At 40.1% G+C, this 25862-nt stretch overlaps 1 protein-coding gene and 1 long non-coding RNA gene across 4 annotated transcripts; both read left to right on the top strand.

Moving 5' to 3' along the window:
- The first annotated feature begins 289 nt into the window (after nucleotides 1-289).
- On the top strand, nucleotides 290-2706 carry LOC131891333 (uncharacterized). 3 transcript variants are annotated; one of them, XR_009374388.1, is made up of 4 exons: nucleotides 290-966; nucleotides 1073-1223; nucleotides 1898-2119; nucleotides 2190-2706. It is a non-coding gene; the product is annotated as an uncharacterized LOC131891333 (long non-coding RNA). The 3 variants fall into 3 exon arrangements; XR_009374389.1 differs by lacking the exon at nucleotides 1073-1223 and having other exon boundaries at nucleotides 345-631; XR_009374387.1 differs by having other exon boundaries at nucleotides 345-1223.
- Nucleotides 2707-20304: 17598 nt separating this feature from the next.
- LOC131891785 (uncharacterized) lies at nucleotides 20305-23773 on the top strand. The gene is made up of 2 exons (XM_059241447.1): nucleotides 20305-21065; nucleotides 22731-23773. Exons 1-2 carry the CDS (start codon nucleotides 20484-20486, stop codon nucleotides 23748-23750), a joined length of 1602 nt encoding a protein of 533 aa, XP_059097430.1. The 5' UTR covers nucleotides 20305-20483; the 3' UTR covers nucleotides 23751-23773.
- The last annotated feature ends 2089 nt before the right edge of the window (nucleotides 23774-25862 follow it).

Below are 25862 nucleotides of genomic sequence, written 5' to 3'. Positions count from 1 at the left end.
ATGGGCCATTGTTCCTCTTGGCCTGTGGCTGGCTAAGGTTGGTCTTGTTATTTTGAAAAGTAGCAAAGTTGGGGGGGCTTCATGAAAATGTCAGGGAGGTGGAAAAAGAGAACCCATTCATTGGCTTCATGACTACAATTTGTTACTTTGTTTTCAGCTTGGCACAACTGACCATAGTAGGTGCCTAAAACCAAGCGGAAAAGATGGCATTAGAGTTTCCATCCAACGTAATGCCACGTTTTTTAAATCACGCAACTAAAGTACCAAAATCGGACTCTGAAAGTCCGTTTGAGAGAATGTCAGGTTGGCGTATGGACGGTACGGAGGAAAACAGGTCTCTCAAGTGACCAGGACAAGGATGACGTTCCTGGAACTCTGCTGCAGACTCCAATTGCAATTTTGCGCTAGACTAATTGACAATTATCAATGGATATGTCCAACATGTAACTCCAGCCGATCTATTCGCAACGAGAGTTTCAATTTCGGGTTCCAAACTACATTTACACCAGATGGTCAACTTTACCCATTATTGGCTAATAGAATGCTGTTGCACCAGATGTCATAAGAATCTGGCATTTTGGGCGAGGGGACGCTGGTTGACTGGGCAAACTTCCACAGGGACATATGTCAGGTAAGAACATCTCTCTGTATTGTTATGCTTCTGTGTATTTTATGGGGACGTTTAGGCAAGCTCTGGCAGGTTCGTTTGTTTGTTGGTACCAGTGCCGGCGATGCAAGTTTGGAGCTTCAAACATGTTTTTGAGAAGCTGACCCTTCTTTCACATTGCTATATGAGGAAAGATCAGCCTCTTTAAAACCAGTTCGAAACGCCAATTTTGCATCACTGGCATTGGCAGGCAAGTTTGTTTGCTGGTACCAGCGCTTGCCTAAATGTCCGAATATATTACCCGATAGTAAGGTTCAGTTGGGACCAATGGTCTGTAAAAACCGCCAACTACCATCCGTGTAAGTCCCTTGAAGCATTCAAAAAGTGAAAAGTTAAACACATCCAGAATATGTTTGATTATCATTTGTTGGACACCTCTTTGGTCGCTGGCTTGGCTCTGGGTAGACGCATTGGACACTTTGGATCGAGGCGTACCCATCTGGACATGGTGGAAGGATCTTGTCCTCGCTCCAATGGAGGGCTTGGCTCGGGGTGGACGTGGCGTACCCATCTGGGGGTGGTGGGCGGGTCTTATCCTTGCTCCAAAGGAGGCTTGGTTCGTGTATTGATTTCATTTTGTATTTGACCTGTTTGCAGAGTTCATTTCTGTGTTTTTGTTGTAGCTGAATGATGAGGTTAAGCACGAAATTTGGGAGGTCACAACGCTGCTTTCCAATACAATAGAAGTAAAAAAAAACATATTTGCAAGACGCAATATCAGACAAGAAATGTGTTAGAGGTTTCAAAATGTTAATTCGAAATTTTCCTTGAGGAAAGATAGCTCACCGGTAAAAATATATGTTTTTTAAAGGATGTTAATAAGTAGTTATGTGACAGCTTAATAAAATAAAGTGCTAAATGAACCAATCATTTAATGGATAGATGAACTGGAACTCTGATTTGATCCCTTTGCAAAAACTTTGCAGTCTGAAAAGAGCAGGTAACTTCCCATAATTTGATGTTGAAGTTATTTTCCTTTCCTGCATCAATGTCCCAATCGTGAAACAATGACGTCATTTGTATCAGTTTCATCAATGTCAGTATTGTTACTCTGTATTGAAGGAATGTGCAGCAAATGCAAGTGCAAAGCATACGATAATAGAGCAATATAGACTTAAATGAAATGTTTTTGAAATTGGTTGTTTTTTGCCCTTTGGTTGTGATGTGGTGTACAAGTTGTCCAATCCTTATAGTACCAACACTGAAATAAGAAACTTTTATTTTTTACAGGAATATATAAATCGAAACCAGAGACAGATAGGCGGAATCTACGTAAATGAAAATGACGAGATTGAGCCTGAGGTGGTCGAGATAGACGAGAGCCTGATTGCCCAAGCCAAATAAAATCTGGGCAGATGGCCTTGAGCAAGATGGATCTTCGTGTGAGTGGAACGACGGTCAGGGGCTTGTTTCATGGTCGAAGTACCAAATCGAACAAGGGAAACTCTGGAGGTGGCTATACTGGACAAGGTACAAGTTATGCTCATGTAGACGAAATTGACGGTTGGATATACACCCATAGTGTCATCGTTCATGATCAAAATTTTGTCAATCCTTTGGACGAACGGGTTCATACCCAGACAATTGAGGGGACTTGGATGCAAATGAAACGGAAAATGAAGAGCCAATCTGGAACATTGGGCCGCCTTTTGCCAACCTACTTAGCTGAGTACATTGGGCGCAGGTCCCCCTCCAAGAAAAATCCATTTGGATGCATTTTAGCCTGCATTGGGGACCAGTACAAATTTCCCTTACATTTGCATCCCGCAGCACCTCCATTGCCGCCCCCGGTCCCACCGCCAGCCCAACCCCGGTCGCACTGCCAGCGCAGCTCCCAGTCTCACCACCACCGGTTGGTCCTCTCCAGCCGCCGCCAACGGTTGGTCCTCTCCATCCACCGCCAACGGTTGGTCCTCTCCAGCCACCGCCTGCTTGTCCTTCTGAGCTGATGCGGCCACATGATCACAATAATAAATCAACATTTTTCTATTTTCTTTGTATGTAGTTTCTGAACAAAACTAAACTATCTAAGCCACTTACATAGGTTCTTAATCATTTCTTGTACATACTTTCTCGTAATTATCTTTCTTTTGCCCCTTTCCCTTGAGTCGAACCTTGCACTTCTTTAAGGATGCAATGAAACTAGTATTAATCAATACAGTAAAATTCGGATATAAGAGGCCGCCAATTTCTGCTCTTATATCTGATGTCCTCTTACATCCGATGCTTCAGTTCCGCGGCTCGAGAGGCAAAATTGATGACAGAAAACATCTTTTTAAGCTATAATTTGACGCAGTTTTGAGGTCCAAACAAAATGCAGCCATAACAATAGAGAAAAATAAAATCCAAGGAGGCCAGTTGATTGCTCATATTTTTACGCACCAAGTACGTAGTTAATTTGTCATAGAATTACATACTGGCTAACAGTTTTTTTTTTTTAAACTAAGAGTTTTCCACTTTGTGCAGTTGATAGAGCCGCCCTGCAAGCAGACTCAAAGCCACGACACTCACTATGACCATTAGGATGGTCACTACATGATTCACTATGTTCAATTGATGAGTCGTAGTTGTGGCAGACCTAAGATTCTTCTTGGGGAGGAGGGCCTGAAGTCTTGTTTGAAGAACGTCTCCTTCATAGAATTCTAAGTGCTCCCTCACCTCATAAGCATGTCCATGTAGAGAGAGCCGGACCTCTGGTAATTCAGTGACCACGGTGTCTCCGTCTGAAGCTTGACAACCTTCAGGTACCTCGAGCTCATCTCTCTTGAACATGTACCGGATCTGTGTCCCATTTCCACAAGCCAAGTTCACTGACTCAGATTCTGTGAAACGGTAGACTCTTTTTCGAACCGGAAAGATTTTAGGGACAAATGGTACCTTCCTTAGCTCGCAGCTGAGAAGGATTTGCGATACGTTTCTGTTCCATATGGCTCCAAAACACGTTTCGTTATATCGTAGAACTGTTGTCTTTTCATGTGGACACCAGTAAATGTTGTTAGACCGCTCGCACTCGCCAAGGCTGTCAATAAACACCATTCCGTTATTGTTGACACCTACATAATTGGTTTCGGGTTTGACTTCCCAATAGGATCCATTTATTGCGATGTGAGCTGGACGGTCAATTGTGAAGAGATTCCTCATGTCTCCTTCACGGTAGGTTGGAACTGCAAACCCGATCTTAAGCTCTTGCCAGGAACTCAAAATCGTTGGTTTCAAAGCCAAAACCTCCCTCAGAGGTACGGTTTGCATTCTTGATTTCTTAGCCTTGCGTTTTAGCTCAGCATAAGAAGAGAGTAGTCCATCCACGTTGACCACTGTGGCTGGTACTTGCTGTTGATAAATACCGATTGCGAGAGATTCAGCTTGTTGCGCCATCAACAATAGTGAATGGTAGTTGTTTTTGATGTGTTGCCAACCTTCCTGATTAGTCAAATGTAGTCCCAGGAAGGTTATTGTTGAATTGAGTTTTTCAATTGCTCTCAGATTATCTGTGATCTGGAGATGGTTATTGCTGATCTCTTGTCGGTTCTCATACAGTTTGATGGTATTGTACACACCCAGTCCTAGTGATAAGACTGATGTGATTCCCTCAAAAAGGCCCCTAGGTTTCCTGTCCTTAGCCTCTGGGTATATAAGATTCATTGCTGTCTCGAACTTGAGAGTTGCCTCTGATATCTTGTTTGTCACGAGATGTCCTCTGTTCGGTCCATTGTCGCGATCTTTCTTCATCATTAACTTGAGTCCCCTTTCGAGTACTTCTTTGTGTTCCTCAAATGTGGTCCTCATATTCTTCTTTTCAACTGTTATTGTGATATGCCCGTAGGTCATTGGTGCACACACGCTCCCCCTGTTGAAAAGCCCGAGGATCCTTCAAGGGTTACTTTGTCACCTGCATGAACAAAGCCCAAAATAACGGGGATGAGGTTGATGATGAGAAACATTGTAGTTTAGTTGAGAAGCGTTTCACTACTGTCAGATTGAGAGCATCTTGCTCTTCACGAAAGATTCTTGACCCTAATTGTTGAGACATCTCATTCATCTCAAGGGCAGATCCGTGCATGAGCTTGAATTATGCCGACTCCATGTCTTTTTTGGACTTTGCTTCTAGTGGTACCAATTGTTGGTACCATCTTGTTGGTACGGTCTTCTGATGACGCCCTTCTGCGTCCGAAGTTCTACAGAGCGGACCCGTCCGTCTCTGCCGATTTTCGTTGACTCAACGACTGCAAGTGGCCAGAAACTTCGAGACTTGTGCTCTTCCCGAATAATGACGACCTCTCCAGCCTTGAGATTGGTGTGGTCTGCATTCCATTTAGCAGACTGTTGTTGTGTAGTCAGGTACAACGAGGACCATTTTTGCCAGAAATGATTCTGCACTTGCAACCTATGCTTCCATCGCCCTTTTATTGTAGTTGCCGACTCGGAAGTTGATCCCCCCTTACCAGAAGGATTAGGGAAAGTAGCCATGTTATAACCAAGCAACAACTGACTTGAAGAAACTGGTATTGGATCATTACTATCTTCTGACGTTACTTTCAAAGGTCTAGAGTTGATCTGAGCCTCAATTTCAAAAAGAATTGTTTGTAGCTCTTGTAAGGTTAAGGAAGCTTTTCCTAAGACCTTTTTGAGATTGCGCTTGGTGAGGATGTATGGCAGGATTCTCATGTTTTTCCAGAAGTGCATATTCTTCTTGAAAATTTCTGTCACGATTGAGGATTCTGTGACTGTTGCCAATGAGATGACCTTTTTTGCTTCAAGGCACTCTTGAGTCATGCCTAGGGTATCCGATCTCGGCCACTCACTGATTGGTAGGTACAGAAATTGAGGCCCTGAAAACCACTCATGGTCCAATTCCTTGATCCTGTATCCTCTTGCTGCTCGATCACTTATGTTATACACCCCAGGACAATGTCTCCATTGGATACTGGGGTCCGAGCGTTCTTGAATGAACTTTGCCCGGTTGGCCACCCAGACTTTCCACACTCCGGCGGGTTGCCTCAGCCACTGCATGACCGTAAGCGAGTCTGTGTGGTAGGTAATGCTCTTTGTTGGCAGCTGCAGAGCGTCTGCGACGTGAGTTGCCAGCTTCACGCCCATGACACCTGCCTTTAGCTCCAATCTGGCGATTGAGCTAGTCCTTTTCTCAAGGTTCTCTATGTCCACAATCATTTTCATTGGGACAACTTCGGTTTTTGCCATCACCAGTAGACAACTGATAAGGCCCTCTGGGTATACCATCCTAATGTATACTGCCGTTCCCATGGCCTTTCATGAACTGTCAGTGAAAGATGGATTGACAGGATTGGTTCCCTTTTGGGTTGTAGAATCATGCAACGAGGAATTTTTATCTTCTCAAGTTGTGATAATTCCGCACGCCACTCGGACCATGCAGAGGTAATATTAACTCGAAGGTGTGTGTTCCAATCAAGCTCCTTGTTTTGCCAACACTCCTGTAGAAGTAATTTGGCCCTCAGCGTATATGGTGACAAGTATCCCATAGGGTCAAACAGCTTTGCGATATTGGAGCTGAGTTCTCGCTTTGTGTTAACCTGTAAATTTAGGACCTGTTCATAGCCATGATACATGAGGTTGTCTGTTGAAGGGTACCATTGCACTCCCAAAGTGGAGGTCATGCCTTCACTGGATGGACTCTCCTCTGATTTATCCAATTGAATGTCCATTCCACTAGACATTTTAATTGGTTTCAGTTCTCCTCCATTTTCATTCGATACCCCTAGGAGAACTTCCCGGAATTTTGAGACCCATTTTGTAAGTTCCACTCCGTACACAAAATTTTGTCCCCCTTCTTTTGAGCGTAATGGGTTTAGAGAGCTTTCGACAAAGGTATTCAAAGCGAGCCCAAAATCTTGCTCTTCTCGGACGATGCACCATTTAATCAGACTATAAAAGAGTCGCTGTTTTAAGCCTTAAAAGTAGTATATTTTCGCAATCGTGTGGTTCAGGGGTGTTCACAACGTGAAATTATTGGTAGGATCTCTGCACTCTTCGAGTAACAGAGCATGACTGAGTTGAAGTACGGAGAGATTCATACATTTGCACACGCGCTGCATCGAACAACAGATAGTACATATACAGGTGGGTAGATATAAATTATCAAAATCTTCGTTATAAGAGTAAAGTGGGTGGGTCAGATTGAACAAATCTTTTGTCAGCTCCCATTGTTGATGGCATTTGGCAAGCAGATGAGCGAAGACCGTCAATACTCTGAAGGGATATCAGGCCAAGGCCAATAAGGTGTTAGTAAGTCCTTGATCGGGAAGGACAACTTGTGTTTGGACACCACCTCCGGAAAGGTCAGGTTCCCAACACTTTTGGACACTAACCTTGCCAGCCCAGTGGTGAGGGGCTCGGTTTTGGATGGCAAATGCATCCATGCTTTGTTGGCATGTTCGGGCAAGTACTGACTCGCAACAACCAGTGGGAACAATTTGTCGTCAAGAAATCCATTAATGCACAAACCGAATCAAAGATGGTAGAATTTGGGGGTTGCTGCTGCTTCTCGGGCGCTCCAAATGGGCTGATATCGTGTCGAATATTTCTATGAAAATTCTCCTCGACATTACAAACTGGTTTCGGAATGCGTGAGCCGGAAACTCTCAAGAGGATTATCCTAATGTCTACACCACTGCTGAGGAATAGAGGCTGGTCTCGTAGGGTTGCTTAATACTATATGTAATGTTTTTATGGATGTTAATTTTTTATGTGAGCTTATGGGACGTAAAATATTGGCACGAAAATATGAAAACCGTGAAGCTGACAAGATAAGGCACCCTGACACCCCCTCCACCAGATATTTGTACAGATCCAATGTACTACTCAATGGCGCACGTCAAGGCCGCGTTCTAATGTTTGAAACCAGGGGGAGCTAACCTGCGATCATTCCCGAGGGTGAAGTGATAATAGGATACGATCGCAGCCTCAGTTTGTTTGGTTTTTTGTACCCCTTTGCGCCCAAGCGCCATCTTTCGGATATGTAGGGATGTGCCAAACGTAAAAATGCAACCGCTTTTTCAACCAACAATTGAACTTCTGCCTCAAAGCGAGCTTAAAGTTTTACCTTTTTATCGCTTCTACATCTCTTTCCCTTGTTTTTTTGTGTGTAGCAGCTCCGCTTATTTCGACGCTATTGTTATTGACTCATGCCATAGCCAAAACCTCGACACATCCCTACGTAAGTCAAAAGGGGGCGCTCAAGCGCAAAGGGGTAAACAAAGACCCCCGTGAGCATGTCCTATTAATGTTGCACGTTTGATTGCGACAACGGAGCGGGAATATCCCTTAATTGGAACTCCCATCGTCAGATGGCAGGCCGAGCGGGAGGCTGTCATCTGACTCCGAAGAAACAAACAACCCGGGCATTTTGAGGCTAAAAACGAGAAAATATGGACCATTAATTACCATGTAACTAAGTACCGGTGAAATAGATGATATCATAACTTCGAATCAAGTACTACCCAAGTATGCTCCCGATTTTCATTGAGTAGGTTTATATAATGTTTTCATGCACTTAGGTATACTCTGAGGGCTAGAAAACCATAAAACCATAAAATCAAAGTTAATCCCTATGATTTTCTGAGATAGAAAAATGCCAAGACGTGTTTGGGAATTTCCACCAAAACTTTAAATGCTACTTTTACCACTGTGATGAGGAAACGTCAGCTTCATTAAAACTAGATTGAAACGCCAATTTGGCATCACTGGCATTTATCGGTACGCTTGTTTGCTAGTAAGAGAGCTTATCCAAATATAAACCAGTCATTGGCTCAAAATGAACTAAAGGTTTTATATTATATTGATCATTATGTTGACAATTAGAAGGAAAGCAATGATATGAACGCAATGGGTACAAATTGGCGCCAATGAAGCTACATCTCCCATATCCTCTAACCAGAGTATCCTTAAAAACCGAAATTTCAACATTCAACCAATCCAGCTGGAATCCTGATTAGGCCAAAACTGGTTCGTCCAGTTTTTAATTCCACCACAGTTTTGTTCCATTTTTCTTGGATTGGGTCAAATGAGTAGATGTCTGTGTTTCTGATTGAGTTATCCACTCTCTTGCCGCCAAAAAGATAAAGCATCCCATCAAATCGGATTAGTTGGCTCCACGTACAATCAAGCAACATATCCGGCCCAGCCCGCCAAGTCCGGGTTGTCCAAGTAAAGATCTCAAATGATTCCTGACCAACCAGAATGCTCAAGTGATTATCCTTGTCCAAAAAAGTGTCACATGTCACCGAAGATTGAGCACTCGTCATAGGAGATTGCGGAACCCAAATCTGTTCGGACCACTTGAGTACAAAAGTCTCTTTTGATGGACTGATGCCGTTTTTGAATCCTCCGGCGATGAAGATATGCTCTTCATCCAGACCAACAGCGCAATGTCTCATCATCTGGAAAGGTAAATTTGGTCCCGGGATGGTCGAACCATCGGCGTGAATAATGGTTGTGGCTGATGTTTCCAGTCCGCCAATCAAAATGACCCAAGATGGACTTATTTGGACCACAGCAGTGTAGAGCGAGATTAAGGGTGTTAAATTGACTTTGCTCCATGTCCGGGAGCTTTGATCGAATTGCAAAGTATCGCTAAAGTTGTGATCATTTGATCGTCCAAGTGCATAGTTTAGTTGTCCCTCCAGGAGATAACTTGCCCCGCCGTATCGGCCCTGTGGTAAAAAAGGTGTTTGGGGGCATTGTCTCATGGTTTTCATATCAAGCACCTCCACTTCGTTGGTTGCTCCCAAATTATCAATGAACCCTCCAAGTACCATCAATTGGGACCATTCTGAAAGGGAATATTTTGGTTTCAGCAAAGGAAAACGATTGAATTTCGGGGTTGCCCAAAAATTAAGTAGGAGTTACTGGAAAGCAAGAAAAAGGATTCTTTTTTTGTAGGAAGAATGATAGCTTTATTGTGAGACCTGTACAAAATTATCCTTGCTTCACATAGTGACAAATTTAAGGTGATGAAACGTCACATGTTATTTTCTATATATTCTTAAATCCAATTATTGCCAGATAGTGGATGAACGAGAATCTATATTTTTATGTTTATTTTTACTTGTCGTGCCTTCTTCCATTCAAAATTTCCTTCCTTTGGTTTATGACCAATCAGAAGGAGAGGCAGAAAAAAAAGCAGGGAGTAGAAAAGACGAGCAAGAACAAGAAGAAAAGAAGTGTGCCAAAAAGGAATTAAAACCTAAGATTAAAATACAGTCCATTTATATCATTAGTGACGTGAGAGCGTAGAACTAGATAGGGATCAAAGGTATTGACTCTTTCACGCGATAAACTTGATATTCTAAATATTGATATTACCCTGTATTCGGCATTCCAATCTAACTTGTATCAATAGAAGTATAAAAAGCGCAAGTATAAAGGCCAAAACACGCTCATAACTGCCAGTGTGTACCTAGATAGGTCAATAATACAAACATGAAATACTGTACAAAATAGAAACCCCAAACAACTCCATCGTTGAGTTATGTTATTGTATTTCAATACCAAAAAAACAATAAAACAGAAAATGGGAATGGGAAATAATTTACAAGCGTATTCTTTTAAATTAGGAGATGCTTTTAAAAAGAGCCAGGATTTATTGCATTAAATCAAAGCCAGATGATGGCGCAAACATAGTTTTATTAGGGATTGACACAAAATAAACCTAATTTGAATACAACGACACAAACTTGATCAAACTCATTTCAAAGAGCCCTACAGTTTAGATTGTTTGGTCCAATTTAGGATTCAGCGGCCTCGCGCCACAAAATGCAAGCAAAATGTTAGCAATGTTTGTCACTGATTGAAAGTGCGGATAGGCAAAGTCAAAGGAGTAAGCAAACCCAGCCAAAGTGAAAAGGCGATAGAGGCGGGAAATTCAAACTGAACGGAAATCGTCATTTTCAAGGTCAAAGTTTCAGATGTTCCAGTCAATAATTTTGCGCAAAAATGTTACTACAACACAATATTTTTTCAGAATCAAACACAATTAGAATCCTTTTTGGGTCATACTCTGGGCTAGAAGGAAAAAACGTTCAGACCAGTACATAATTTTCAAGTTAATGTCGGCAAATGCCCTATGTACGNAAAACCTAAGATTTTCAAAAACCTACTCAATGTAAATAAGAAGCACACTTATTTAGCTCTTGAATGTAATTTACGATATCATCTATTTCACCGCTACTTAGTTACATCGGATTTAGTGGTCCAAATTTCATCGTTTTTAGCCCCAAAATGCCCCGGTTATATGTTAATTCAATTTCCCAAAGATATAATATCGATTTTCAATATCGCAAAAATGAAAGATTATTTTTCTGTTTCTTGCATAATTTCAAATTAAGTTAAAACCTTGTACAACCATATCTAAAACCCTCAAAAAGCAGATTTTTGAAAATTCTGTTTTTAAAGCGTCCAAGGTACTTTTAGTTGAGTGGTCACTGAAAATTTCACAAATATCAATGAAGCCTTAAAGAAGCTATTTTCAATCAGTTTCAACAAAGTCTTCAAGAAACTCAAAATCTATAACATTGTCTGTTGTATGTACCGTATTCAAAATTCAAGTGAATGCAAAAGTAAGTGTACACATGATGATTGTAAAACACATTTTCAAAGATTACACTTTTAGTGTGTTTTAAGTTTATCATATAGCATTTTTAGCTATTGTGAGACTATGTAAGAAGAGGAAAAATATTCTTTTGTATTTGTGATGTTGAAAATCGATATTAATTCTTTCGGAAATTGAATTAACATATAACCGGGGCATTTTGGGGTTAAGAACGATGAAATTTGAGCCACTAAATTCCATGTAAATAAGAAGCGGTGAAACAGATGATATCATAATTTATATTCAAGAGCTAGTTAGATGTTTTTCCAACTTGCATTGAGTAGGTTTTTGAAAATTTTAGTTTTTATAATGTTTTTAGGTATGTAAGTTTTTTATGTGGGCTAGAATTTCATAAACCAAAAAAATAAAAATTGTTCCCCATGATTTTCTGAGGGAGAAAAATGCCAAGATGGGCTTGGGAATTTCCATCAAAATTTAAAGGGTATTTTTACCATTGTGCCCCATGAACTCAGTATCATACTCAAGCAGACTTTTGACTTTAGCGCTGAACAAAGTATTTTTGAGTTTTGTTGGAATGGCTTTTTTCGCCAAAACAGGGGGAACGTGTTTTTTTTGACTGAGTTGCTGAATAAAACAATGCGCTCCTTCCCGTTTGTAATTTGGGTGCCAGGGTCAGAGGGATGAACCCCGCCCGGCCAGCGAAGCTAGTCATCACATTGTCGGACACAATAGTTCCGATAGGCAGTGTCATGGTCCATATCAGATTGGTTCTCCGTCTGTGGGTGTGGCAAGCGTCTAACAGTTTTCTTGAGAAAGGTCGGGGAGGAAAATCGGATCTGGAGACGTCATGCTAGGAAATTGTGCTAACCACTACACCACGTCAGTTTGAGTGGTCGTCAATGTCAATGCCTAAAAATCGAAGTGTCTTGGTGCTAAAATAAATCCGATTTGTCGGATATGTTTTACGTTCAACGTAAAATAAAGTCAAAATTATAAAAAAATTCATTTCGAGGGCAAAATAGAATGAGATTCGTCTTTTTAGCATTCAGGACTTGTTTGTTTGCACTTAGCCACATCAAAACTTTTCCCGATGCTCGATTAGTTTCGTATTTCAATTCATTAAAATCGTTGCTGAAGTGCTGGATTGTAGTATCGCCGGCAAATATTGCTAATTTTAGCTCCATTGCTCTGAGAAGATCATTTATGTATATTAGAAATAAGAAAGGTTCTGAAGTACTGCCCTGTCGCACTCCGTAAGTTAAGGTCAAAAAATAGGTTGCATTATTATTTATCACTTCAGGTTGTTGTTTATTACCTAATTAGTTACCTAGCCACCTCAAAACATTCGGACAATAGCCGTCCAATTTTCGTTCTTGTCATGTTTTTTGGTTTGGTTTTTCACCGACTTTTTTCACCGCTACCAAGAATTACCTGACCAATTTGAAGAAAAATGGAGAAAAGTGCCAAAAGAAGTTGTAAGAATGCTCAAGAAAGTAAATACGCCAAAACAAGGTGCCATAATGCAAAAAGAGTTATTGCAATGAAGGTTCGGCTTTAGCTTTTTAAGCCTCCATACTGCATTTTCATCACTTACAAAATCTTAGTAACAAATTATATTTAATAGATTATCCATTGAGTTTTTAAGAAATTGACATTATTTCTTACACTGCCGTAGATTACGAAACGTTTTCAATTCATATGTAAGTCATCTTAACAATTTAATCTCTTCGGGGGCCTAGTGTTTATGCTGCTGAGGGTGCTTTTGTTCACAAATTGATTTTAGGTCGGATCAAATCCATGACAGCAGATCCTGCTCAACTGCAGCTCTCTTTTTAAAGCCTTTCCTAAACCGAAAAAAATGGGAGTTGATTTTTTTCAACTTTATTAGTAGATCAAAAATTGTATAAAGTTTAAAGTTACAACAATTTGACGAATCATAATCTTTCATTCTAATGGTATTGTGAATTACAATCTTTGCAGCGGTTAGGTCACGGACTTCGTGAGATGTGGAGTGCGAACGGAAGCTAAAATTTCGTTTCTCCTAAACTGTTCATCTTATTCCAGATAAGCACCTCACAGGACCAGAAAATCTTATAAAATAGATCAATTAGGCTAAATTTGAGCCCAAAGCTATGCTTAGGGATGTCAGGAGTATGGTCAAAGCTATGTACTAAATAATACAGAAAATCTGAATTTCCGTCCTGCTCTTGGTCAGCTACATAAGCTTTGGACAATAACTCTGAAACAATCCACTTTACAAGTAAATAGTGTAAGAATGACCTAAATTTGATTGAAGCGGTCTCCGTTTCTTATTTTATTGCATTAATTCGAAAAGTAGCTCATAGCGGCTATGACCAAGAGCAGCCCGAATGGCGGGAAGCTTGTTTGCAGTCCATATTTCTAGAAGTCCGTGGGTTAGTAAAGCCAATGAATACCTAAATCAAGCACCACATCCTAGTTCTAATAATGCGTCATACCATAAAATAAAAGGGTCTCAAATAAGGAAACCGCGTTCAGAAGGAAGGAAATACGGATCCAAATGACAAGAAACGGGCAAAAAATGTAGTTGTAAGAAAAGAGGCAAAAAAGGCAAAAAAAGAGAAAGCAATGAGAATTTGGCTCAAAAAGTTCTGAACTCTTTTTTTCGACGTCTAGTGATGTATTTCGAACCGGAACGTTTCTTTTAGCATCAATGACCTCGGTTTGTGCTCCCATCATGGCCATGCAAACCAACCATCATGACCATCAAGCGTTGGTTGATCTAATATGATCAATAGGCCGGAAATAACTACTCACGCCTCTTCCATTTCGATTTCTCCCTACCAACCACCCACTTTACCAATAATTCCGGAGTCACTGATGGTTATTCTGATAATTTCGATCATGGTTTGACTTCTAAGCTTCCAAGCGATGTACATTTCCGGCAACCCGTCATAGGCTAATGGTTTGGCAAGAAGTTGTTTGACTCTTATAAATACAAAATTAGCCAGAGCTAACAAAGCCTATATCATCATGTTTGTCCATCCCATTTCAAGTGGGTGAATTCTTGAGCCATACTTTAGAACTTCGAACTTTTCTAGCTGATGTTAGCCAAAGGGATAATCCATGCATTAACTTCCATTTGTATTACCTTCCGTTATCAACTCGTGAACAGTCACCAGAGAACCATTGGTGGATGCATCCGCCAAAAATGGCCAATGTTCTAGGAGATGGCACGTTTTGCTTTCGCTCAGAAATCGGGAGCAAGTCTTGAAGTGGACGCAAAGCGCTGCACATTCAATACGAGAACTGGAACGGAATCAGTCAGTTCCTTGTGGACGTTTCATATCTCAACCATTTTGATTGGTATACCTGGTTTTTAAGGCGAATTCTCCAATCTTGGTCTTGGTAACAGTGGATGAACTAATACTTGTAGTTCGATAATGTATAGGTTGTGCCGTAAGACAAGTTTGACATTGGGATGTCCCCAAGACACCAACTAGGATCCACATCCACATATCTGGTGTATTGAACAAACAGTACCCCATTGACTAAAGAAGCGTGAAATATTTGCAAGCGTAAATGCCTTGAGCAAAGATATTGAACGCACCGATTTTATTTACAAGTTCTTTATGAATACATTTTGCTAGGGGATCGTATAAGTTGATGCAAAAGACCAGTGGGAAGCCAAGCTTTTTCCTGTTGATAGGTTTGTAAATCTATAAAGTTGTCTGTAAAAAATTATACCTAGAAGCCTTGTTTACCTTATTCGAGGGGGTTTGATATAATTAATGAGATTAGTTGCGCTCAATTTGGTTTCGCAAGTTTTCCACGAGATTTGAGAAATAACACCAAGAAATTCGGCACAAAATGAGTGTAAACATTGCCTTAAGGTGTTATGAATATGACAGTGCAAAGTAACGCCATGGGGTTCCCTTTAAAAGTTCGTTTTCCCTTTCTTGCTATATTGCAAAATCCTATTTTGAATCATTCGTCAACGTTCAAAATACCGCGAAGTAGGTCCTCTTACAAAAGAGACCCTTCAAATTTGTAAATTATGCACTTAAGATTAGGGTTAGGGTGAATATAACAAGAGTTCGAGAACAGTTGAGTCTTTTATTCGATTTTGAAGAAATTTGCCGGGCTCGAGTGCGGAAAAATATTGTTTTTTGATTTAAAGCTCGTAAGAGAACAAGCTTTTACTCTGCCATTATTTGACCACGTAAGAGAGCCAGAGAGACTTGGAGACTCTTGCAAAAAAAACAGATAATCAAGGGACACGCACGACACCGACATTTGCCAGACTCGACCTATCACTAACAAACACTTTAAAGATTCATGTCAATCAGAAATTGTATGAATCTTTAAAGGTCTCAAATGCAAGAGACTAAGAGTGTTTATTATGAGCAACAACTTATTGTATAGTGGAATACGCTTAGACTAACACCTGTTGGGATTTTCTTATTGTACCTATATTGTACAGGCCACTCATAAAGCTGAAGGGAGGAAAATGATCGTAGGAAGGAAAAAAAACGCTTGGCGCCTTGGTCACAAAATGAAAAGGAAGGATGTACAACTAAAAGAGAAAAGCATACAGACATCAAACCAATTGTGGCATAACAAGAGTTAAACGTACAAAACGATTATAAGGCGAAAATAAGGAAGTGCCCGTAAAGCCTATTCAGTTTTTCCGGTTTTGAAGGACGAGACAGTTCAATTGAGAGGAGCCAACAGGGGAAGAGAGTTCCATGGATCCACGGTTCTCACAAAAAAAACGAAAATAAACGAGAGGAAAGAATCGCAAAAGGTTTGTGGATCAAATTTATCTTTAGCTTAACACCGGTAGAACGGATTCCGGTGTTTTTGGGATCTCCATTTTTACTGTTTTGTCTGTTTACGGTGTTGGAGACTAATGTTGATGGTGGTTCTGGTTTTTGTGACTCCACTGGTTGTTGCATTGATGCATGGGGTTAGTTGGCGTCCTGTTTTTGTTTTGTTTGTTACGAAGTCAGATAGCACCTCTCTCGCTCGGCCTGCCATCTTATGATAGGTGTCCCAATTGAGGAATATTCCAGCTTCGTCCTGTTTGTGTCGTTCCGGTTCACAGGGAAGAAATTTTCAACGAAATTGCAACGAAATTGCAACGGCACACGGCCCAAAGAAAACGGGAAAACGCACGGTAGATTGCTCAGTAAACCGCTCTTGCCTTGCCTTGAACACAATTTCTTTTCCGGACATTATGTGCCCCGGGGCACTAATTAGAAATAAGATTTTTATAGAATTAGCCAAGAACAACACAAACGTGTTATAATTCAATAATAAGTATTGGCCCAATCGAGCCTTTATTTGGTAGAGGCTGACTCACAAAGCGCCCTCTGATGTGCAAAACGTAAATCCCATTTCGTGCAACGTAAGGGGGCTATATTAGCCCATATGTAGTAAAATATGGTGGGCTCCCTTACACTTCTTACACAGCGGAGCAATATAATCCTTATTTCCTTGGTGTGAGAGGCACGTGTAGCAAATATCGTTTGTCGGAGTAATTTACTTTCTGGGACCTGGTGGGAAGACGTGCGAGGTCTCCTTTGAGGAGACGGACATTTCTTGTACTGCACGGCGCCCATTGCATTGCACATCAAGATGGACTTAGGCTCTGCCGGAAGAGATCTCCTTGCCTGCTTTCAATTGGAAGGAATTATCCACCTATTTATTTTACTCTAAAATAAAAGTCGTCCATTAGCATTGTTTCCCTAACCTTATCTATATTCTCATTATCATTTTAACAAAACGACGGAACTACTCAGGATGAATGACGTGGCCTTTAAAAGGCCGTATTGGGTTTATTTATGTATCCGGCAGAAGCTTTGGTAGCATTCCCATGTCCTCGACAACCAATTGTGTGGAAAATGTAGCATCCCCTCAGATGTGAAACGTGTACCAACATTCCAGAAGATTGTTCGTTCACTTCTAATTCGTGATTGCATTGGTCGACCAAGACTGAAAAAAAAGAAAAAAAAAATCCAATATTGCATATTCCTCGATTTTACTTGAGGGACTTTCTGGTAAAGTTTTCACTTCTAATCAATTGAGAATGTTGTATATCTGAACATATGGAATAAATACAAATATGCTACCTGCATCTCACATGTTTTGTCAAAAGTCAACTCTTTCTCCTATGATCTTGTTTCATTTAGAACATACCTTACGTATATGAACGTGGGAGTACGTATTCGAGACGGTTTTAAACCAAGAGTTGGAGTTGTTTAACGCATAAAGAATGAGAATAGATTGATTGGTGAGACATTACATGTAGAGCAGGCAATTTTTGTACAATTTTGTACAAAATTTTGTACAACAAGTAAAATTTGCTAGAATATGGATATCTAATTACTGATCTAATTCATAATCACGGAAGGTTGCGACTGGGACAGTGAAAATGTTTGTCCGAAATCCGTTCAGTAGCTTCAAAAATAACCTTGATTTTCTTCCGCCAAAGCAGGGTTGCTTTTAGCTCAAATGTAAGTTTTTCCGTCACGATGGAATAGGTGGGTGCTTTGAATTTGAGGTTTGATGCCATCGTGAATTACCATGCACTTTTTGGTTTTAATCGGATAAGTCAAATGAATTAGCGCAATCAGTTGCAAATATTATTTTTTGACGGATATCAACACAGGTTGTCAACGGTACTACAAAATGAGGCAACGGGCGTTACAATGATGGCATTGAATTTGCCATCTACATAACTCCCGTTGTTAGTTATGAGGTTATGCAAATGCTACTGAAGCTTTTGCCATATACATTAATAAACCCAATACGTTCTTTTAAAGGCGACGACAAAACGGCATGATGATCGAAACTTTCCCTATTATTGTCGGTCACGTTATCCAAGCGGCGGTTATTTTGCTAGTTTCTTTTTGACACAATGCAGAATTTCGAAAATGAATTATGAAAAAGTCAAGTGAAAGTCAAGTTTGACGCGACCGTTTAAGGTGACGGTGGCGAGATTGGCATAGCCTCCGTACGTTGCACGAAATGTGGTTTATGTTTGGCACTTCAGAGGGCGCTTTGTAAGGCAGCCTCTGCCAAATAAAGGCCTGATTAGGCAGATTCCTCTGTATTAAATTATGATGCCTCGGTGTTGTTTTTGGCTAATTCAATCAAAATCTTATTTATAATTAAGGACCCGGGTCACATAATGTCTGGAAAAGAAATTGTGTTCAAGGCCAGGCAAGAGCAGTTTATTTAGCAATCTACCGTGCCTCTCCCCGTTTTCTTTGGGCCGTGTGACGTTGCAAATAAGGTACCTTATTGATGTGCGTGTAAACCTAAGAAAATCAAAAACAAATATTCATAAAGATTGATGCGAAGGTAAATTTTGTGGAAAATTGAAGATAGTAGAAGAATATGCTTTGGGTTTCTATGGGCTATGTTAACCGCTAGAAGGAATGAAATCCTGCACCATCCGTGTAAAGATTACCGCCTTGGCAGGCACTCACATGATTCAAATAGGTATTGCCCTGATTTTGCCCTTATTTTGCCCTTATTTTGCCCTTATTTTGGTTGGCTTTGTTGTGAGCACCTCGTTTGCTTCCATCTGACTTAGAGTAATGAGCCAGTTTAGGTGACCCCGTTTGTTATGTTGGCTAATGAAGATACTAATTGATACTTGGATTGCACTTTTGTGTCAGACAAGATTCCTGCCTTCCTAGTGCTTCTATTTTGTCTTCGTCGGATTTCGGTATATGTTTGATTACATGACTGTATCGTTGTGATTGAACACCATATTCTGGATGCCAGCGTCAGTTATGTAACCTAACTCAATCGTTGGAACAATTCAGCCCTTCAAGTTGAATAAGGATCAAGTTATCAATCACAAATCAGCTGAAAATGTTGTTACTTCTCTTGAGTCAGAAAAGTCTGCTAATTGCCTAGTTGTATTCTCAGTCTGCCTCACTTTTAGATATCATATAACCGATGATATTAAGGATTACCTTATCAGAAGCTATTGATTGAACACTTTTCTCGCCCGTGGACAGTTTTCCTTGACATCTACAAATGAATTTTATTGGGCTTGCCAACTGAACGCGTTCATGAACAAGGGTTGATCGTTGTATTCATTATTTGAAATAAAAGTAGAAAACAAATAATCTTGATGTGTTTCTATGCTTAAATAGAAACCGTCGTCTTCGTTAAACCTAGTCAACACTTTCCAACTAACTAACACATTTAGAACCTTTTCTTGCCAATTTCATCGTCGGGGGTTGAATCAACAGTGAACCACACAAATGCAAAAGTCCCTTCGTAACAACATTTGGAGCTACTTGTTGAATATTAATATGAGGCCACCAGAACGAGAAGCATTCTGGACTTGGTCTTTTCTAATGACCCTGATCTGATCCAGTATGTCCATGTGACACCTACTTATCTTCAGATCATCATGTTCTCGAGTTAGGGTCGACCATTACTTAAAAGCCGGCGTGCTCTAGAGTAAGGCCGGCTAAAAAGGTCGGTCTGGCGAAGTTCAAAGATCCACATTGGCCGTTGATTATCAAAAGGTTAGGGCAGTTTGACCTTATTTATTTCTGTGCAAAAAAAAAGATCCCATCACCAGTTCCAAATGCTGGTCCTTGAGTGACTTTTTGCACTCTTTTGATTTTGTTTGTTTTTCACGGGCTTTTCTAAATGTTACATGTAATCCCCAATAGTGTTGAAATAAAAGGCGATATTTCGCCTATCTTGATTTTATTTCTTTGATCATCATATGACATTTGGTCCAGCAATGCATTAGAGTTGGCAGACCTTGTGCATGCCAATGAACATATTAACTATAATTGAATATTATAGAATGAACTTATGAAGGTGAACTTCCATCATGTATATATAAACTGAAGCTTTGTTAGTTGTATCCCTTGCATGATCTTTGTCAATAACTTAGTAAAAGAGTCTTGGTGATGAAATATGGCCCCTCAGTTGGAACCAACCATCCGTTATATGTAAACAATGCAAGAAGTATACACGTACAAGAAACATAATGAGACATTGAAAAACACTCTTGCAAACCAATATCTGAAATGTCAATTTTTTTAAATCTGAACCAAACTGGTGTTGCCCTATTGCTAAGATGACATTTTGTTATCAAAGAGAAAGAGAATATTGCTTATTTGACAGAATTATTAATTCTTTAATATAGCATAAAAGGCCAAATTGATCATCCCGTGAATCTAATAGACTGATACATTCATAGTGAAAAGAATGTTGGGTCTGATCTTCTTCGCACTTGTTACTTCTGTATCGGCCAATAACGTTTGCCTGCACTTGGTTAAAATATCCTCATTGAACGATTTGGCTCATATCGAGTTATCCACAGGGCCAATGATTGTCATGGATCACAACCTATTTTCACCTCGAAGTCTGCAAGCTCTTGGGGTACCTTGCATCCATGGAACAGTCTTTGAATCCCGTCCAGTGGAACTAAACGGGTTCTTACAAGCATTTCAGGCTCTTCGAATCTCTTCAAAGCCTCGTGTGGAAGTTCGCACGGAATTGGACAAGGATCGGATAAAACTCTTGGATGATATTCATAGAAGTTTCGACTTGGTTGTCAATGGCCAGACCTTTCCACCACCTTCAATTGGATCTCGGTTTTTACATGTTACAACCTTCAACAATTGGCCCAATCATTTCTATACTTCCTCGGGCCTGACAGGAACGGATGTCACCTTATTTAATGTTTTATCCAAGAATTTGCAATTTTCGTACATGCTTCTACCGCCCGCTTTGAGTGTCAATGGGAGAGTCTTGAAAAATGGATCATTGATGGGCATTTTACCCGATGTAAGTGTTGGTCCGAAATGTCAGGGACCCAAAAGGAACCTGGGTGCTCTAAGTCACATATTTATTGCTCGAATCAACTACAACAAGAACAAGACATGAGACTTAGTAAACTTGTAGATTGTTATGCCATAAGGAGACTTGCGTTGTTGAGAATAAGTCTTAGAAAGCTTGATTTATGGTCTATAGGAGCATTACCATGTGTACAAAGAAGTAGGCGTGCTTATTTTCAAGTCCGTCGCAACATGACAGGACATAGAATAAGTCTTTTGAATGAGGGTGTGGCTTGTCATACGATGCTTTAGTTGATTTACATGCCCTCGTGACAAGGCAAAGGGAAATCTTCCTCCTCGTCAACAAAGTAAAACTAAAACTAAAGAGGTAGATTGAGAGGTTGCCCAGTTTACAATTAAATTTGAATTAAATTCATTAAGGGTTGAAAAGGGAAATGAGGATAAAAACGTGAAGCTATAGATTGAGAGATGATGTATGTCTTCAAAAGCAGCCATGAGCTTTGTCCCAACCAAGGATTTAGGGTCAATTTAGTGACCGTAGGGGCTTAACGTGCGTTTTGAGAGCACCTTTAAGTCAACGTAAATCTAAGCCAGTTCGAACAATGAGGTCCACTTCTCTTCTCTCTAGGGCCTTTTCATTGTTCAATTTGCTGCCCCCTAATATTCTTAGGGAATACGTATGCGTTTTTGATCCGATAGCTTCTTTCTAGTCAGACTTGGACACATTCTTAGATAGCATTCCGGATCAACTCTACTTTCAAGGACAATGGGATGGTCCCAAAAGAAGCATGGGATTAGTATGAGAGAAAAAGAAGTGCCATTGCTTTTGTGAAAGGCTTCAAAACAACCGACGGTAGGCTGACTCTATTCACGGAGGAGGTTATGAGCCAGTCATCTTGGACGGGAACTATCAGTATTTCTTCATACCCTCAATCTTCTTCTAATCATCGAAGCTAAGGGCACTATTCTCCCTGATCCTATCCAAAAGGAGGAGAACAAAAAAGTATCTTAAAAAGTATTCAAAATATGTTCAATAGCATATAAACAAGTAAACACGTACTTTTACGAACTCCAAAAGAATTTGTCAACTACCCATCGAGCAAACTTGTTCCTCTAGGGTCCCTGATGTGAATAGTGCCCCTATACATTTAATAATGTTTTTTGTTAAAACAAATTTCATTACGGTACTGACCATATTTACCTTTGGTTCCATCACCATTTTGTTTTAAGCCAATGGCAACCATGATCAAAGATTTTAGAGTTGTCAAACTCTGGCTTGATTAAGATTTTTTTTTCTGATAGAATCCGAATCCTTTTTCCTGCAATTTGACCAAAAGAAAGGGTTATTTTTGGCATTTCCGTCTGACTTTGTAAGCAGATGTATGAAGGTGCGACCCAGGTTAAATAATGTGGAAAATCGTCGAAATAAACTTCCCGGAGACATTTTTCGACATATCGCGAAAATTCTAGAGAAAGGTGTAGTTTGACAAATCAATACCAAGGCTCTAGAACTAAATTTTCATACAACTCTCTCTTACTTATTTCGTAATGAATCGCTTGGCGTCCTCGGTCAAAGATTTTGACTTCCCTATCCAGAACTTGTTGAGACCTTGCATCAACTACTGCTTTCCAATAAAATTATTCTGGGTTTCAGGTTCAAAGTGGTGTGGCAGATTTAGCCTTGTGTCAATTGACCCTCACCAACGAACGCTACCACATGGCCGATTTTGCCCCGGTTCTTTCCGAGCATGATCTTGCCTTGGTGGGACCCAAGGCCAAACCCAAAAGCGAATACGAGGCTTTGATCTTGCCATTTGACCATTGGACTTGGTTCGGTTTATGTACTTCATTATTGGGTTCTTTCATCATGTTGGCCTTTTTCAAGGTCAATCTGAGTCCTGGCAAGGGTATATTGGACGATACATATGAGGCTTTTTGTCTAGCCCTCGCTCCTTTATTGCAAGCAAGCCTTTCTCACAACATTTACCGATCCAATGGGTTCATGTCTATTTACTGCTTTCTTTTCCTGTGGACAGGGATGGGGTTGCTTTTGACCTTGGCTTACAAGTCGACTTTATTGGCCACCATGACCATGGTCGTTTTTAACGGTGTCATTGATACCCCCGAGGAAGTGCGGAGTTCTCAATTGCCAGTCTATGTTCTTTCGCAATCCCTGATGGAAACTGCGTTGATAAGTTCTCCACGGAAAATATATCAAGATATCTACGATCAAAACGTAACTCCCTTTGGGACGGCCTTTCCACTTTCCTCGACTCCCCCGGATATGAACGACAAAATTGATGATAACAGGGCGTTTTTAATTTCCACCAGAACCAACACCATGAGGGAGGCTAATCGTTTTGCCTTTAAGGACTCCATTTATATTGGTGCCACATCTTGGTTGGGTCCAAAAGGAAGCCGAATCGTAGCTCAGATCTCGGATCCTTTAATGAGACTCCAAGCGGGAGGGTTGACAAATAAATGGTTTAAGGACGAATTGCAAAACGCCTTGAACAGTCATGGATCCATGAGTAATCAGCCTACCAATGAACCGATTCATTTGGGTCATGTGACTCCGCCATTCATCTTATTGGGATGCAGCCTGGTTATTTGTTTCGCAGTTTTTCTTGGAGAGGTTATTGGCTCTTATGTTTCAGAAAATGAAGGCAAATAAAATAACTCCGTCCCTTAGAGACATGATCCCTTACAATTCATATTGACCCAGAAATCCCTTTTGCTTTTCAAATCATATCTCTTTAGGTAATAGATCTACAGTGACTTGAAATTGCTAACAGGTAAAGTCTGTAAGACCACCATTGGACTGATTTGAATAATTGGGAGAGGTTAAGGAAGGTCGAGGGGCAAGAATGGCGAATCACAGGGTTAATAGCATCGTCTTCCTTACTCATTTTCATGCTTTTTAGGTTGACTTGGACCGAAGTATAGATGCTCTGGGCATAGATACGCGAGGTTGAGTATACTTCATCAAATTCAACCGATCTGATAGGCTGCCAATTGTCAGCGAACATGGGCTTTGTTTGGAAACCTTCTCAACAGGGAGTCTCAGTTGCTTCCAAAAAGAGGTCGCACGCACGTTTGCATCGCATAATAGGGCAAAGCTTTGTATGATTTATGACAAATTTGATCCTTCATGGATTCAACCAACTCATTCCACAAGTTTAAGAGTGTCTTTCACATGCTGCCAGTCTCGAGTTGGACTAAAGCACTTCAAAAAAGAAAGTACTATCGTGTTCAACAGATTTCATTGTAAAGTATGAAGGGATTTGTTTCTTGATAGACTCAGGAAGCACACATGTGTTAATGTGAATCTGAATAATCTAATAAAATATTATAGCAATCTAATCTTATGGAAAAATGAGTTCAGAAAGGATTTAGAAAGTAACACAATAGTAGCAACAATCTGAAATGCCATATCCAAGAATCAGCTTGTCGTCAAGTAAAGTTTGGCAGTGTCCCTTAAAGAAACTATTCAATGATCCTTGTCGTAATAGAACTCTTTCTTATACAGCGCATCAGTTCAAAATCTGTTTGGAAACTTTTTAGTTCTACTGATCGTTTACATTTTTGAAGTGGAGCCACTTGTCAAACCTCTAGCGTCTCTGAATCCAAGGTCCCTTGACCGAAGTGTTCTTTCTTACCACTGAATCTGACCGGAACAAGTTTCTGAAATCTCTGAACCTTGAGGACTTCGAAGGATGTCATGTTCAAAATTTAATTGTAAACAGATTGATTAACGTCAGTAAACTTCCAATCGAGCACTGCTGAAATTGGAATTTCTCAGGCTTTGAACCTCTTTCTAATATCGTTGACAACTTGGCGGCTGATTCCCTGGTTCTTTGCAATGTATGAGTCTCTTATTACGCGTGAGGTCATTTCGATCAGAACTTTGCTTTTGACCTGAACAATAATGGCGTTCAACATACTTAAAAAAGTTTTAAACATCAAAACTATGGCCTGGATATAGAGGCTAACCCTTACTGAGTCAAATCTTATTAAGACGACAAACCATCATCAAAATCTAAATTTAAATTTTGTCGATCTAAATATGCCGCATGGGGTATGTTTCACAACTATCCTCAGGACACTGTAAATGAATTTGTGATGGCTGGCTTCCTTGGATGGGCGACATGTGCCCTGTGACTCCCAAACAAAAAAGAATACAAATGAAACTTTAAATTTTTCTTCGTTTTTTTTAAAATATGGACCATTCTTATATTTGAAAAAAATATGTAATGAAATAAAGCGAATATATTTATTCTATTGAAAAAATAAATCACATGTATCGGCACTAATTTAAAACATGGGTCGTAACAAGAACTCTTTCAGAGCAAAACCCAACTTTGAAATTGTAACAAGTAACAACAGAGCAAGCGTCAAATAGATGTTTATGACCATTGTATCAATATATAACGAAGGTTGCCAACTACTGTATTGATAAACCACCATTTCAAAGGTAATGCCAATTAATTTCTTCTAAATGATTAAACATAATGATGGGTACTATTTTCAAAAACATATTTTTCCAAAAGCTTTTTCCATAGTATTTTTACAGAGAAAAACGGAACAACAAGGCTTGGCATTTGAGGAAAAAAAAAACTTGGTCAGAATTTATAGGTCTGTGAATAGGTCGTCCGTTTTAATTATTATTCTAATCAACCATTGTGCTCCAGTTTATTCGAACCCAATCAACGAAATTGATGCTTCTCTAGCAACCCAGCAATTTCATAAGAATTGGCGACAAAAATGGTTAAAGCCAATGTTTATC

The sequence above is a fragment of the Tigriopus californicus genome, chromosome 12 (genome assembly GCF_007210705.1).
Source record: "Tigriopus californicus strain San Diego chromosome 12, Tcal_SD_v2.1, whole genome shotgun sequence".
Taxonomy (NCBI): domain Eukaryota; kingdom Metazoa; phylum Arthropoda; class Copepoda; order Harpacticoida; family Harpacticidae; genus Tigriopus; species Tigriopus californicus.
The sequence above is the reverse complement of the archived record's forward strand: the minus strand, read 5'-3'. Positions and strand labels throughout refer to the sequence as shown.